At 37.0% G+C, this 13,138-nt stretch overlaps 5 protein-coding genes across 5 annotated transcripts in view; 1 reads left to right on the top strand and 4 right to left on the bottom strand.

The window, feature by feature from the left end:
- LOC107635363 (30S ribosomal protein 2, chloroplastic) lies at positions 230–2,173 on the bottom strand. Its single transcript, XM_016338832.2, has 4 exons — positions 1,680–2,173; positions 985–1,086; positions 578–883; positions 230–491 (listed from the first exon to the last, which is right to left on the bottom strand). The coding sequence occupies exons 1-4, from the start codon at positions 2,100–2,102 to the stop codon at positions 435–437; spliced, it is 888 nt and encodes a 295-aa protein (XP_016194318.1). The 5' UTR covers positions 2,103–2,173; the 3' UTR covers positions 230–434.
- Positions 2,749–6,231, bottom strand: LOC107635362 (tRNA (guanosine(18)-2'-O)-methyltransferase). The gene is made up of 6 exons (XM_016338831.2): positions 5,818–6,231; positions 5,034–5,270; positions 4,458–4,596; positions 4,184–4,245; positions 3,676–3,814; positions 2,749–3,251 (listed from the first exon to the last, which is right to left on the bottom strand). Exons 1-6 carry the CDS (start codon positions 6,075–6,077, stop codon positions 3,123–3,125), a joined length of 966 nt encoding a protein of 321 aa, XP_016194317.1. The 5' UTR covers positions 6,078–6,231; the 3' UTR covers positions 2,749–3,122.
- On the top strand, positions 7,158–9,019 carry LOC107638145 (pentatricopeptide repeat-containing protein At1g80880, mitochondrial). The gene is made up of 2 exons (XM_016341314.2): positions 7,158–7,766; positions 7,859–9,019. Exons 1-2 carry the CDS (start codon positions 7,264–7,266, stop codon positions 8,880–8,882), a joined length of 1,527 nt encoding a protein of 508 aa, XP_016196800.1. The 5' UTR covers positions 7,158–7,263; the 3' UTR covers positions 8,883–9,019.
- Positions 10,578–13,138, bottom strand: part of LOC107635361 (probable mitochondrial saccharopine dehydrogenase-like oxidoreductase At5g39410) — a gene marked incomplete in the record, with an annotated part of 3,852 nt that continues 1,291 nt past the window's right edge. The window contains 2 exon segments of the mRNA XM_016338830.2: positions 10,578–11,405; positions 11,889–13,138. Coding sequence (XP_016194316.2) covers positions 10,713–11,405; positions 11,889–12,548 — 1,353 coding nt within the window.
- The window catches only part of LOC110262358 (UPF0301 protein SAV_5129-like), a 1,432-nt gene continuing 1,183 nt past the window's right edge, over positions 12,890–13,138 (bottom strand). The window contains exon 3 of the mRNA XM_021122639.1: positions 12,890–13,120. Within this exon, the coding sequence (XP_020978298.1) occupies positions 12,890–13,120 (231 nt within the window). The remainder of the gene's footprint in view (positions 13,121–13,138) is intronic.

The following is a 13,138-nucleotide window of genomic DNA, read 5'->3' as shown; positions in this document are numbered from 1 at the left end:
ACAAATCAAGCAGTAAAGGAAGGAAATCCCAAACAAAATTAAAAAAGAAAAAGCTGCTTTAAAGTCATCCCATCAACATGTATCGGCTTAAACTAATATATAGACCAAGGGGGTGTGTGCTATTTTTTTTCTTGATTTGTTCAAGTAATCATCAAACCAAATTTTAGCATAAAATCCAATCTTCTTGTGTTCAACATCTAAGGAGTATTAGTAAACTTGAGGATTTTGCAAAGAGCATACATCTAAATGGGATGTTCTGTTACCTCATGCCATAAAACTTTTCTCAATACATCACCCATTCATAAACTTTATATGCAATAGTGATAGAGGGGGAAAATGATTCAATACATTGTGCAAAGAAAACAGAAAAGTAATTATAGTTACCGATAAACAGATAAATTGCAACCATCTCTATGCAGATTCTGATCCTCCTGTTAAGCTTCACCCTTGTCTATACCCACTCTAACCACCAACGTCCGACCACAAAGTTCCTGCAAGAAACACCATACATGATAGGCAATACAAATAAGTGAAATCGGAAACAAAACATTGAGAAGTTGATAGAACTATATCCTACCGCTCCATTCAGGGTCAATGCAGCATCACGTTCTTTCTCCGATAGGAAAGAGAGAAACGCATAAACTCGGGTTCGCCCTTGTTTCTGATCTTTCAACAATCTTACACTAGCCACATTGCCGAATTTGCTAAAAAGATGTCTCAACTCTTCAGGTCTAACTGCCCTAGCAAGATTCCCAACATACAACTTATGAGGAGCTTCATAGTATACAACTCTCTTTGGTGAAGCATTCGCAGTCTCAAGGTTCCTCCTCTGGGGATTCATCTCAACTGAGAATCTAACCCGCATCTCCCGTCCACCAACATCCTTGAGTAGCACAAAATGAATGAGAAACAAGACTTCAGATGTTATAGGCATGGCACAATGATGAAAATGAAATAGAGTGTGGAAGGCAGTTTCAAACTAACCGATCCATCCAAGGCAGTGACTGCATTTCTTGCTGAGGCAACAGATGACAATGTCACATAAGCACATCCTCTACTCTCACCAGTATCAGCATTCCGGCAAACCTGCAGCAGACTGATTAACTAAGAGAACAAGGCATAGTGCCACTTTTGGACATACAATGAATGATAAAAACCTATTATGCACAAATACTTCAATTTTGCTCACATATAGATATCAAATACTGCTGCTTATAAATGTTTTGTAGAAGTTTAAACAATAGCTTTATATATGAGAAAGTGACCTTATACTTAATCTACATTGCTTTATACTCATTCACGTATCATATTTTATGGTATTCAATACTCGTATTTATATCTGTGGCTCTGTGCAGCATAATCAAAGCTTTACATACAACTTGTATACAGGGACGTAGCTAATTTCATGATGGATTGGAAACAAGTAAAGTGAAGAAGCTATGAAATTCTTCAAACACACACACAAATATATAGTAAAATAAAAGTTTTGGGCTTTCAGGACAACATTTCCAGATATTTTACTAGTTAACTTGATAGTGAGAAAGCTTGTGCATAAATCAGAGAAACAATCATCAAAGGGTTTCGCTTCCATGACAGCACAGTAAAGTTCAATTAGGATTAAAGAATGTTGAACAAGAAAATTAAACAATACATGAATAATAATTGAGCAATGAAGGTACCTCAGCGGATAGAATAGTTCCGTGAGGCTCGAACATCTGACGTAGCTGTTCGGTGTCACAGCTCCTTGGAAGGTTGCAGACGTAAACCTCCGTCGCTCTCGGCATCTTCCACTGCTCTTCCTCGTCGGAACCGCCATCATTTTCCGCCAAACCACGCTCCCGTTCCGCAACCGCCGTCTCTTCATCGACGACCGCTGCTAACGCCGTGAAAATCCTTGCTTTGGAGCTGAATACAGAAGCAGAAGCACCGAAGCACAGAGAAGACAAAGGCGCAGCCACCGAAGACGAAACGAAGCGATTCGCTATTCCCAAAGGCCTTGGCCTCTGATTCAATGGCGTTAAAGGATTAGAATTATGATTACAAGAAGAAGAAGAAGAAGACGCAGCAGCAAAACAGAGAGAGAAAGTAGTGCTGGCTGCCATTTTCTTTTCCCCCAAAGACTAACGCCTTAAGGTGGTGAGTGTCTGTCTCAGGGAAGCTAAGGTGATGATGATGTATGTATGTATGTCTCGTAACATGTATGTATGTATGTATGTATGTATGTGTGTGTATGTATCATCATGTGTACTTGTGGTGTGTTATGTGTGTAGTAAGTAGATTTCGGGTTAAACCCGACTCAGTTAAACGGGTCAGAATTCCATATTTTTTACTCTAATGAATATTTTTTCCCTACCTTTCACTAATGGAATAAATTAAGCTATTTCATTATCTTAAAGAGATTAAAGTATTTAGTAATCATCGAAGTTTTCTTTTTATCTGATTGCTTCTCTTTCTATCACTTCTCAAACACTAATTAAGATTATCTATTTTAGAATGTTTATCTAACTTTTAATATTTCTACAATAAACATTTTGAAAATTTTAACCTTCCAATACAAAATTTTTACATTCCACACTTCAACTAGTTTCTTTAGGATATTAGTTAAATCCTAAAAACATATATATTCCATATTTTAAAGCAGTACAGTTTAGATATAACTTCAGATAAGTTAAAAAGATTCTTATTACAATATTTACCAAACACTCAACGAGTAAATGCTGTAATCGTGGACTAATTGGATGATTTTTCTTACAAAAGACAACAATTTAGTTGAGGAAATGAATTAACTGTCAAAGTTTGTATTTTAGACTCAGTAATAATGCCCCAAAACTGAAGATATTACAATTAGTTGCATTTGCACGTTTCATTCAATAATTTCATTCCTAAGCACATCATTGAGCACAGATTTTATAGTACAGACAGAAGCCTTGATGACGATCCATGTTGTTAAAATGTTATTCAATCAGCCTTGTGCATCATGCTTCATCAGCTAATGCAATTTCTTGCTGTTGTTACTCTAGTTTGTGGGAATCAGTCATATTCAGGAAGGGACCAGTTTAGCTTCATGGATGTGCCTGTCTCGGTGGGAAAACATGAAAATCAGAAGAATTTTGCCTTTTCTTTTAGGTCGATGTTGCCACCTTGCGCTTTGCATAATCTTGAACGATGCTTATTGCACTGTTGCTATGGCGCAGTGAAAACTCTGCAAGTAGAATTTGTCTTTCTTCTTCTGTCAGATCACCATGATGGCCCTGCGAGTATCATGAAGGATTTAGATATGTGCTACACGCACTCAACCGTGATCTGGCAAACCATAACAAATCTTAATGATGCACAATCACAGATGATTTACCAAAACCATCCTTCAGTTACTGTCATGTGAGTAACAATTCTATGATAAATTTGAATCAAATTATCTAAGATTGCAAGTTTAATTATCAAAATTGAAGAGCAGACACCAAACAACAGTTTCCATTTTTTTTTTTCCCGTATACAACAGTTTCCAATTCAATTGGTAAAATTATTGCTGATCTTTGTTCTATAGATAAAGGGAGGAAAGGATATAAGATCAATCATAACGGTTTACTAAATATCTAGGTAGATAGAAAGATAACACATGTCAGATCAATTAGTTCATTGTTTTGTGCCACATAAAGTACATAACTAAAATCATACCATTCGTGATATTCTATCACACACGGCATGGTGCATGAGGATTCCGGCAGCAACCGAAACATTGAAAGAGTCTACCATTCCATTCATCGGAATACTGCAATGCAAATCCGACAACTCCAAAGCCTCCTCGCTAATGCCCCTATAATGATAAGAACATAGCTAATGTTGAGCATGCACAAAATGTGGCCACAAGGAAGAAAACAACTATTTAACACTTAAAATCAGTGTGGACATTAGCAGAGATTCCCTAATTACTCAGTTAGTAATCTAGAACAAGTGTAAACATTAGCAGAGATTCCCTAATTACTCAGTAATCTAGAACAAATGACAGCTACATTAAACTCATGGTTGCATCTTTTGTTGATTTTCCATCATTCAGAGAATACTATGGAGTTTTTTTGTTCAATGGCATATCTATATAAGCGCTGAGCATCAAATTGAACACAACCAACTCCATTATCAAGGCATCTGTCAGTTAAAAAAACGAGATAAAAAGGAAGGAAATTACCTATTCTCATTTCCAACTACAATTGCAGTTGGGCAGGACCAGTCCATGTCATATATAGAAACCTACATATAGCAAGAAATGTCAGTGAATCATCTGAAGATCCTGAACAATGTTGGTTCAGAATGTAAAGTAATAAGACCCAAATGATAGTGTAAAGTCCCCCCAAAAATAGCACTTACAAAATGCAAGTGAAAAAAATATACAAGTATTGGTTGTACACACTTTCTCTAGTATGAAATAGCACTATAACAGAAAAGGAAGAGTTGAGAAATACCGTATCCATTCCTAAATGGGTTGTGGCGATTCGATAACCACGTGATTTTAACATCTTAAAGCACTCCGTCGTAGAGTCCCACAATTCAATGTCCAACCACTTTTCTGCACCCATGCTCACATGACGATTATCTCTATACCTGAAACAAGTGTAAAGGCTTAAGCAGGCAAGATATTTCAAATTGAGACTTCAACTATAATGATTCATGGTCTGTCTTTATCTCAAACTGTTTTGTAAGTTCAATGTAGAACTGGCTGAAACCAGTGAAAATTTTTTTCTCCTTTTCATATACCTGTCACTGCACAAATAACAAAAGTAGGGCAATGCCACTATATGAAATAACAAAAACAAGTTCAAGTTCATTTCATATCAACAGTCTCAATAACTAAAATCAAGTAAAAGGGACGGAATGATCTGAGCTCTTTTCTTTTTTTTTCTTTTGGATAACAAAACCATCATGAAAAAATTCAAACCAGCATGAATTCAAAACAAGGCATGATAGTGAAATTCAAGAAACAAAAACCAAGCTCATTTTCTTCCTTTTCACCTCAACACATTCTTATAAGTCTCAAACACCTTTTGTTGGCATCACAAGACACCACATGAACAGACTGCACCCCAAGTGCATCCGCAGACCGAAATGCGGCGGAAACATTCCCAAAGTCGCAGAGCCCTTCCACCACCAAACAAACTGAGTAGCTCCTGTTCTGAACCACATTCTTGAACCTCTCCCTCCTCTCTTCCGACATCACCGGACTAACAGCATCAATGATCTCACCACTGCTTATCACATAACCATTTTCACAGCTGAACCTGTTAACAGACTCAAAGCATTACTAGCCAAATGGAAGTAAATGAAACTTCCTACTCCATAACCATCCTAGAGAACTACGATGCACAAATACTTCAAACTAGTCGCAAATAAGTCTGATGCTAGATACTTCTAATTATATTATTATGGTCCACTAATTCTCCGGAATCTTAATAGCTCGATAAGCAAAATTTCTATATTAATCAACCATATGACTACATTCTACAGCTTTTGCAATAACTTATATAAGATCTGAGATCAGTATTCTATGTTATATGTTAATTATTTTACTACATTTTGTGTTATACCAAAACGGTATTGTATCTTGTAATTTCTTCATTCTTCATATATAGAGAGCACAACAAATCTAATCTACTGCTGGCAGCATAGCATCAATGGTAAATCTGTTTATAACTTGTAACTAATCCACTAAACAACTTGTTATTCATTCACGTAACAGATTCTAACTAACTACACTACTACAGCATAACTAACTGTAACTAACAAATTGAATAACAAACTCTTGTTATTAGTTGCATTTGTAGGTACCTATCGTGGTAAGGGAACCAGCGAGCGTGAGGTTGGGGTTGGAAGAGGAGTGGCTTGCGCTCCATCTTCATGAGCCTGGAGACACCATCGTGGTTGGTTAGGAGTTGTTTGACAGTGTCGTCTGCAATGGAAGGAGCGGTTTGGAGTGAAGCGAAGCATCTTCGGGTGAGGGAAGAAGAGAGAGAAAGAGTGGTGTGTTGGGATTTGAAGGAAGAGAGAGAGGAACACAGAAGAAGGGTTTTGCAGTTGCAAACACTCATTTGCGTTTTGATTTTTGGCTGCACACAACGTGTTTGTGTTTATGTTTCTGCAGAGATGCTGCTCAGTTCCAGACTCCAGTTCTAGTCTTCGGTTACAGTGAGGATAAAGCATTTTTGGATTTTTTTTTTCTTATATTTTTTATTCTCGGTTCGACAGCACAAATGACTAATCCGTATCAATTGAAAATTGATGGTTAACTAATAAATTTAAAAAATATTTACTCACGGTGACAGGCAAACGAATTAATAAATTAACTACTATACCACCTTTTAAATATTTTAATTTGGGCCTAATATTTTAAGCCTTTAAAATATACCGTTTTTAGTAAATGTAGAGGTCCAAGGGCCCAAAAGAAAGAATAAGAAGGAAAACAAAAATATGATGAATTTTAAAATTAATTATTTTATTAAAAAAATTTACTTATATGAAAATAGATAATTTTTTATATTTGAGAAATGGATTGTATAATTTTTTTACTTAATAAGATTTTTTTTTCTTGTAAAATTTTGAAAAAAGATATATCCCTGACAAACATTCACAAAGTGTTATAAATAACTAGATTCACCAATTATTGGAACAACAATATTAGGAGTGGCACTTTTTCAAATTTTGGGCCAATAAACAACCAGCATTTGAAAAAAAATAAATAACAGAGGTAAAATTTTACCATACTTTTCACCGAAAAAAAAAATTATCATACTTGCTTGAGACATTTGAGAAGAAATAATACTTACTGACTGAATAATGACTAAGTTTGATTAAAATTGTTGATTACTGAAACTTTTCGTTATTGAAAATCATGTTCGAGTCATCACCAAACCATGCTTAAATTTTCAATATACACAACCTTAAAAGTCTTATAAATAGTCATTACTAGCAAACACAAAACTCTATCAAATGAAAGCGTTAATATGTATTGATCTGAGTGATATTACAAATGTTATATAACCATATAAAATCTTAAATATAATTAAATACACATATAAAAGAATATCAATAATAGAATTCTCCATTTGTCTATAATTTTATATCAACTTTTCTTCTCTCATTATTTTACATCAAAATTTGGTATATTTAGATGAATTTTGTGAAACAGTCAGATTTATCATGATCACTATTAAAAAAAATTGAAGCCTGACCACTCAAAAGTTTTAAAAAAACTCTTGACCAACTCGGAGCCGCAATATGGCTCTGCGTCTAAAAGCTTCCCAATTAAAGCGAATGGCAAATAACGTGTTACTCTCTCAGGCATTTCATCAAACACTTTCATCGCCCTCCCTCTCTCACTCTCAATGCCCCGCTCCTCCTCTTCCTCCACCTCCCGTGCCATTCAGCTTCCACTTCGATGGCCCACAACATCCGCCTCCGCCTCAATTCCTCGAGTTGCTCAAAAAGGTCGCCACCTTTTCGTCGCAAGCAGAGGCAGCCACCCATCTCGACCACTCAGGTTTCGAAGCAAGTAAGGATTTGATATGCTGTGCAATTTGGGCGTTGAGGGAACAATGGAAGCCTGCACTTGTTGCCTTCAATTGGGGCGGCAAATTTCATTGCTTTGATGAGAAAGTTTGCACCTTGATGATATGGGTTCTGGGAACTCATTCAAAATTCTCCACTGCTTGGTGCATCATTCGAGATATGCAACGCTCTTCTCTCTCCACACGGCTTGCTATGCTTATTATGATTGACAGGTATAGATGTAATGTTAGTTCATCTTCTTAATGATTTGATTAGCTTGTAGCTGAGGCTTTTTTCAATTTTGGGTTGTTTTATTTCCAATCAGATATGCTGCTGCTAATAATTCAGCCAAGGCCATTCAAACATTCAACTTTATGGAGAAATTCAGATTGACTCCTGATCAGGAAGCATTCCATTCTCTCTTGAATGCTCTTTGCAGACATGGGAATGTTGAAGAGGCTGAAGAGTTTATGCTTGTAAATAAGAAACTCTTCCCACTTGAAACCGAGAGCTTTAACATTATTCTTAATGGATGGTGTAACATAACATGTGATGTTTTTGAAGCAAAAAGAGTTTGGAGAGAAATGTCAAACTACTGCATTACTCCAGATGGTGTTTCATATAGCCACATGATTTCCTGCTTTTCAAAAACTGGGAATCTTTTTGACTCTCTTAGGCTCTATGATCAGATGAAGAAGAGGGAGTGGATTCCTGGGATAATGGTTTACAATTCATTGGTATATGTTTTAACTTGCGAAAATTGCTTGAAGGAAGCTGTAAAGTTTGTAGATAAGTTGAAAGAAGAAGGTTTGCAGCCAAACTCTGCCACCTTTAATTCCATGATACAACCTCTTTGTGAAGCTGGAAAGTTAGCAGAGGCAAGAATTATATTAAACGAAATGGTGAAAGAGAATGTCAGTCCAACCATTGAGACCTACCATGCATTTTTTGAGGGAACGGATTATCAAGGAACATTAGAATTTCTGAGCAGGATGAAAGGTTCTGGATTGAGTCCAAATGAGGATTCCTTTCTTTTAATTCTGGCAAAGTTCTTCAAGCTGAAGCAACCGGTAAATGCGCTGAAAATATGGATGGAAATGGTGGCATATGGTGTGGTGCCAAATTGTATGCATTACAGAACAATGGTAGAGGGGCTTGTAAAGTGTAGGTGGTTCATCAAGGCCAGGGATTTCTATGAGGAGATGATTTCAAAAGGATGTTTGCAAGATCCAAAGCTTAATAAGCTTTTTGAGAATGAAGCACTTGATCGTGGTGATAAGTCAAAGAATACTAAAACTACACGGGTTAATAGTGATAAAAGTGGGGGAATTCTGAGAGCAATAAGATGAAATGGAAAATCATAAAAACCAGCCAAGAAAGAAGTACCAAGCTCTAAATATTTATCTCCACATGTTACCATTGTAAATACTGAATACTACAGCTTTTAGTGTGACCCTTTAATACCATTTTTCCCCCCATTTTTTTATTTTTTATCTTCTTTTTTTTTTTCCGTTTTTCCCTTAAAGAAATAATGAAACTTTCATCTAAATAGTTAATAAATTAAATAGAAAAACATTTTTTGGATGAAAAACTTGTTTTGCATTTAGAGCTTAAATAGCAATACTCTGATTTATAAAAGCATTATTCAGGATTGAAAATTGCACCTCGTTCAAGAGCACTGTGATATGATATATACGGGTGTTGATGACTCAATATTAACATGGTGATGGATATTTTGGTTCATTTCTTTCCTTTTTGTGTCAACCAGCGTTACTTTATAAGATGTATATACACTCTAATTGTGTACTCTTCAATAAACTAATAATAGAGTTGAATAAACACATCTAATAACAATAATATATATATAAAAGATAGTAAGCTTATAGAGATGAACGTATACTATTATTGCTTGTAAAGTTGATACAATCTTGAAGATGATTATAAATATTTAGAGAATTTATGAAGTAAGAAGATATAGAAGTAGAGAGAGATTTTGAGCTATCAAATTTTTGATGTCTTGAAATGAATGAGGCCTTTGGTATTTAATATTTATAGACCCCAAATAATTACTATTTAATTATTATTTGTCGACAATACTGTTTGTTTTTAATGTTTGCCAATATTTACTGTTTTGTCGACATTTACTGTTTGCCTCTCTTTTTTTACAAAAATCGTTTTTTTTTTAATTGGATTTTTTATCTTAAAAATCATTAGTTTCAAGATTCTCAAGACCCTTTTGAAATGTAATAACAATAAGAACAAGTATATGAGCTCAAGGTAAAAAGTCCAGTTAAAAAGAAAATTTCTGTAAAAAAAAAAAAAACCAGTAAATGTCGGCAAATAGTAAAAGCAAACAGTAAATGTCGGCAAACAGTACTGTCGGCAAATAGTAACCAAATAGTAATCATTTGGAGTCTATAAATACCAAATGCCTCATTCATTCCAAGGCATCAAAAACTTGAAAGCTCAAAAGCTCTCTCTACTCTATATCTTCTTACTTCATAAATTCTCCAAATACGTAATAATCTTCAAGATTGTATCAACTTTACAAGCAATAATAGTACAAATTCATCTCTATAAGCTTACTATAATTATAAGAAAAGAAAGAATAAGATAGTAAGCTTACAGAGATGAACTTGTACTATTATTACTTGTAAAGTTGATACAATCTTGAAGATGATTACAAATATTTGGAGAATTTATGAAATAAGAAGATATAGAAGTAGAGAGCGCTTTTGAACTTTCAAGTTTTTGATGCCTTGGAATGAATGGGGCCTTTGCTATTTATAGACCCCAAATGATTACTATTTGGTTACTATTTACTGATAGTACTGTTTGCTTTTACTGTTTACCGACATTTACTGTTTTGCCGACATTTATTGTTAATCTCAAATGTGACACCGTTTAACTTAGGGTAAAAAAATCGAACCCTCTAATTTCTGAAATTGGACCGTCAATTTCAAAAAGATTAAGAAATTTGAGGTACAGAAATTGAACCTCTCTGATTTGTGTAACTTCTATATAACTCATCTCACTCCCACAGACAAAAATTAGCCACAGGAATTAGTCTTGTATTAAGTTGCTAAAATATAAAACATCTAAAGCAGAACTTGGTAAAACAACAGTATTATGCACATTTTATTTCTCCATATTAAGAGCAAACTATGAAACTAAAAAAGTCACGAAGACATGCTGCTTTTTGAGATGACATCAAAAGACATTCCATTTTTCTCAAGTTTTTCTTGAAGATCAGTTGGACCAAACACAATCCCTGGAGGATAAACTCCTCCTTTTGGTAGGTTGTTCCTTTGGCTGAGAACTATGAGAGCACACTGAACAAGAATTATTGGTGTGGTTACGTACCCAATCTCAGGTCCAGATACTCTTGTTATTACCTCCATGTCTGGTTTTCTGTTTCCCTGTGAAGCATTACTCTCATTGCTGAAACCTTTTCCAACAAACCACATCTTGAATGATGCACTTTCCACCTCCTCTTCTGAGGGACCCTTCTTGCGGAACCAACCGAGAGAGAAGACCGAGGGAAACGTCAAGAGAAGCCACCTTCCGAAACCAGTGTTACCTAAGAGGCCAATGAATATGCCCACCATGATGATCCGGAGTATGCCCAATAGAGATTTTGAGCCTATCTTCACACCAAAGTGAGCTGGCTTCACGCATGACCAGAAGGCTTCCCTTTTTGCGACTGCATCGGCGCTCTCGTTCATGCCCTGGAGACCACCGGGGTTTTCTGTTAGAGTGGACAGAGTTCTTCGGACAACTATTGCATCTGCTGAAGGTAGCTTTACTGCCCAAAGGCCAACTTTCTTCTGGTGTTCTATAGTTGATCCTTTGGAAGGAGGAGGGCCAGCAATCTACCAACAAAACCTATGCAAAAGTGGCAGAGAAGGATTGCACACAACACTTGTTTATTTGTAAAAGCATACACAAAACTCATATGAGCAATTTTCTCACTATCAAGAGAGACAATCTGTCATACCTAACAGACCTATTTCTAGCTAGATCCACTATAAGAAATTACAATTATCTTCTCTAGTATTAGTGTACCTTATTGGATAAAATATGAAATATCAATCGGCTAATGAAACTAATGAATTGAATATAACAAAACTCAGAGAGCTAGAAGCCTAGAATCCTTGGGTCAAGCTCAAGTTATCAACCTGATAATCAACCATGTCTGAACCAGCACATAAGCTAATTTGAGTAGTTGACTCACTTCAACCCTATCATCTATTGCAAGAATCACCTTTTTTAAATATATTTTTTTTATAATGACAATAAAAAAATACACAGAGCAAGAAAAGCTAAAGAGAATTGAAATGCAAGCTTGGACTTACCGCAGGCCTAGCTCTTCTTGGCCTTGACCTCCTCAGCTGCTGCAACTGCTTCGCGTTCGCAACACCGAGAACCGCCGACTCGTACGTGGCGAAGTTCCCGACGATCCTCTTCTCCGATTCCAAGCTCACGTACGCCTCCACGCTGTTCACCACCGCCGGCGCCACCCACTGCCTCGAATTGAACATCAACCCTAGCTCCGCCGGCACCGAATCGAACCCGCACGCCGACACCACCAGCGCCCCCGATTCTGCAGCCCTGTCGTGGTACTTCGCCTCCATCCGCTCCATGAACTCCGGCTCGCCGGAGATGTCCAAGTAGTCACATCCAGCGGGGCGGCAGGCAGCGACGACGGGGTCGCCGTGGAGGCGGAAGGGGCCGACGCAGTTGAGGAGGATGGAGGTTTGGGAGCAGATTGCGGCGAGGGAGGAGGGGTCGGAGGTGTCGGCGGTTAGGATGGGGATATCGGGAGGTGGGCCTTTGCTGGGCCCGATGGCCCATTGGAGGGCCTGGGAGAGTTTAGATGGGTTTCGGCCCGCAAGTGCGATGGATTTGAGTGGGGAGGATGGGACGTTGAGGAACTTGAGGGCTTCACGGACTACGTATTTGCCTGTAAATCCTGAGACGCCTAGGATTACGGCGTCGTATCGAGGTTTATTCATTGCTTCTATGGTTCAGGGTTATGGAAGGAAGGAAGACAAGTTGATGTGTTGTGCTGCGATTTTTACTTATCTCAAAACTCTGAAGCCTCAACAAAGTGTTACACTTTTAAATGGAAAAATATTTAAATGATTATTCATTGTATTTTCAAAAGAATCCTAATATAATAATGAAGTTAAACATTGGATTTAAATCATTTCTCAATTCGTAAACCAACTAAGTACAAAAGTAAGGAGCAACATTTCAATTTACAAGCTTTTTTCATTTTGTATGAATGTCGTTGAATCACACACCGCTTGCTTGAAAGTTTTTCCATCTGTTTGACACGTGGGACACGTGTTACTCATTTGACCTTCCTTTTACCCATAAGTCCAAGGACCTCATTCCAAAGCCCAATACTTCCAACATTCGCCAACCCAACCACACTTGGGCTGCATGCAGCCACAGTCCAATACCCAGCCCTAATCTCATCCTTCAATTGCTCCTTATCCCAACCACAATACCCATCAAAAAACCTAAAATCTCCAAGCCCAACAACATTCCTCTTCACCATTTCAGCAGCACAACCCACACTCTCTTTCCCACCATAATA

Source organism: Arachis ipaensis, chromosome B04 (assembly GCF_000816755.2).
Source record: "Arachis ipaensis cultivar K30076 chromosome B04, Araip1.1, whole genome shotgun sequence".
NCBI lineage: Eukaryota > Viridiplantae > Streptophyta > Magnoliopsida > Fabales > Fabaceae > Arachis > Arachis ipaensis.
This window is presented reverse-complemented; position numbering and strand designations above follow the sequence as displayed.

Coding starts and splice junctions, on each gene's coding strand:
- LOC107635363 (XM_016338832.2), bottom strand. CDS start 2,102: ATGGCAGCCAGCACTACTTTCTCTCTCTGTTTTGCTGCTGCGTCTTCT. Junction 884..984: donor TCACTGCCTTGGATGGATCG/GTTAGTTTGAAA, acceptor GTGCTACTCAAG/GATGTTGGTGGACGGGAGAT. Junction 492..577: donor CATTGACCCTGAATGGAGCG/GTAGGATATAGT, acceptor TGTTTCTTGCAG/GAACTTTGTGGTCGGACGTT.
- LOC107635362 (XM_016338831.2), bottom strand. CDS start 6,077: ATGAGTGTTTGCAACTGCAAAACCCTTCTTCTGTGTTCCTCTCTCTCT. Junction 4,246..4,457: donor CCCATTTAGGAATGGATACG/GTATTTCTCAAC, acceptor TGCTATATGTAG/GTTTCTATATATGACATGGA. Junction 3,815..4,183: donor GTAGTTGGAAATGAGAATAG/GTAATTTCCTTC, acceptor TTATCATTATAG/GGGCATTAGCGAGGAGGCTT.
- LOC107638145 (XM_016341314.2), top strand. CDS start 7,264: ATGGCTCTGCGTCTAAAAGCTTCCCAATTAAAGCGAATGGCAAATAAC. Junction 7,767..7,858: donor ATGCTTATTATGATTGACAG/GTATAGATGTAA, acceptor ATTTCCAATCAG/ATATGCTGCTGCTAATAATT.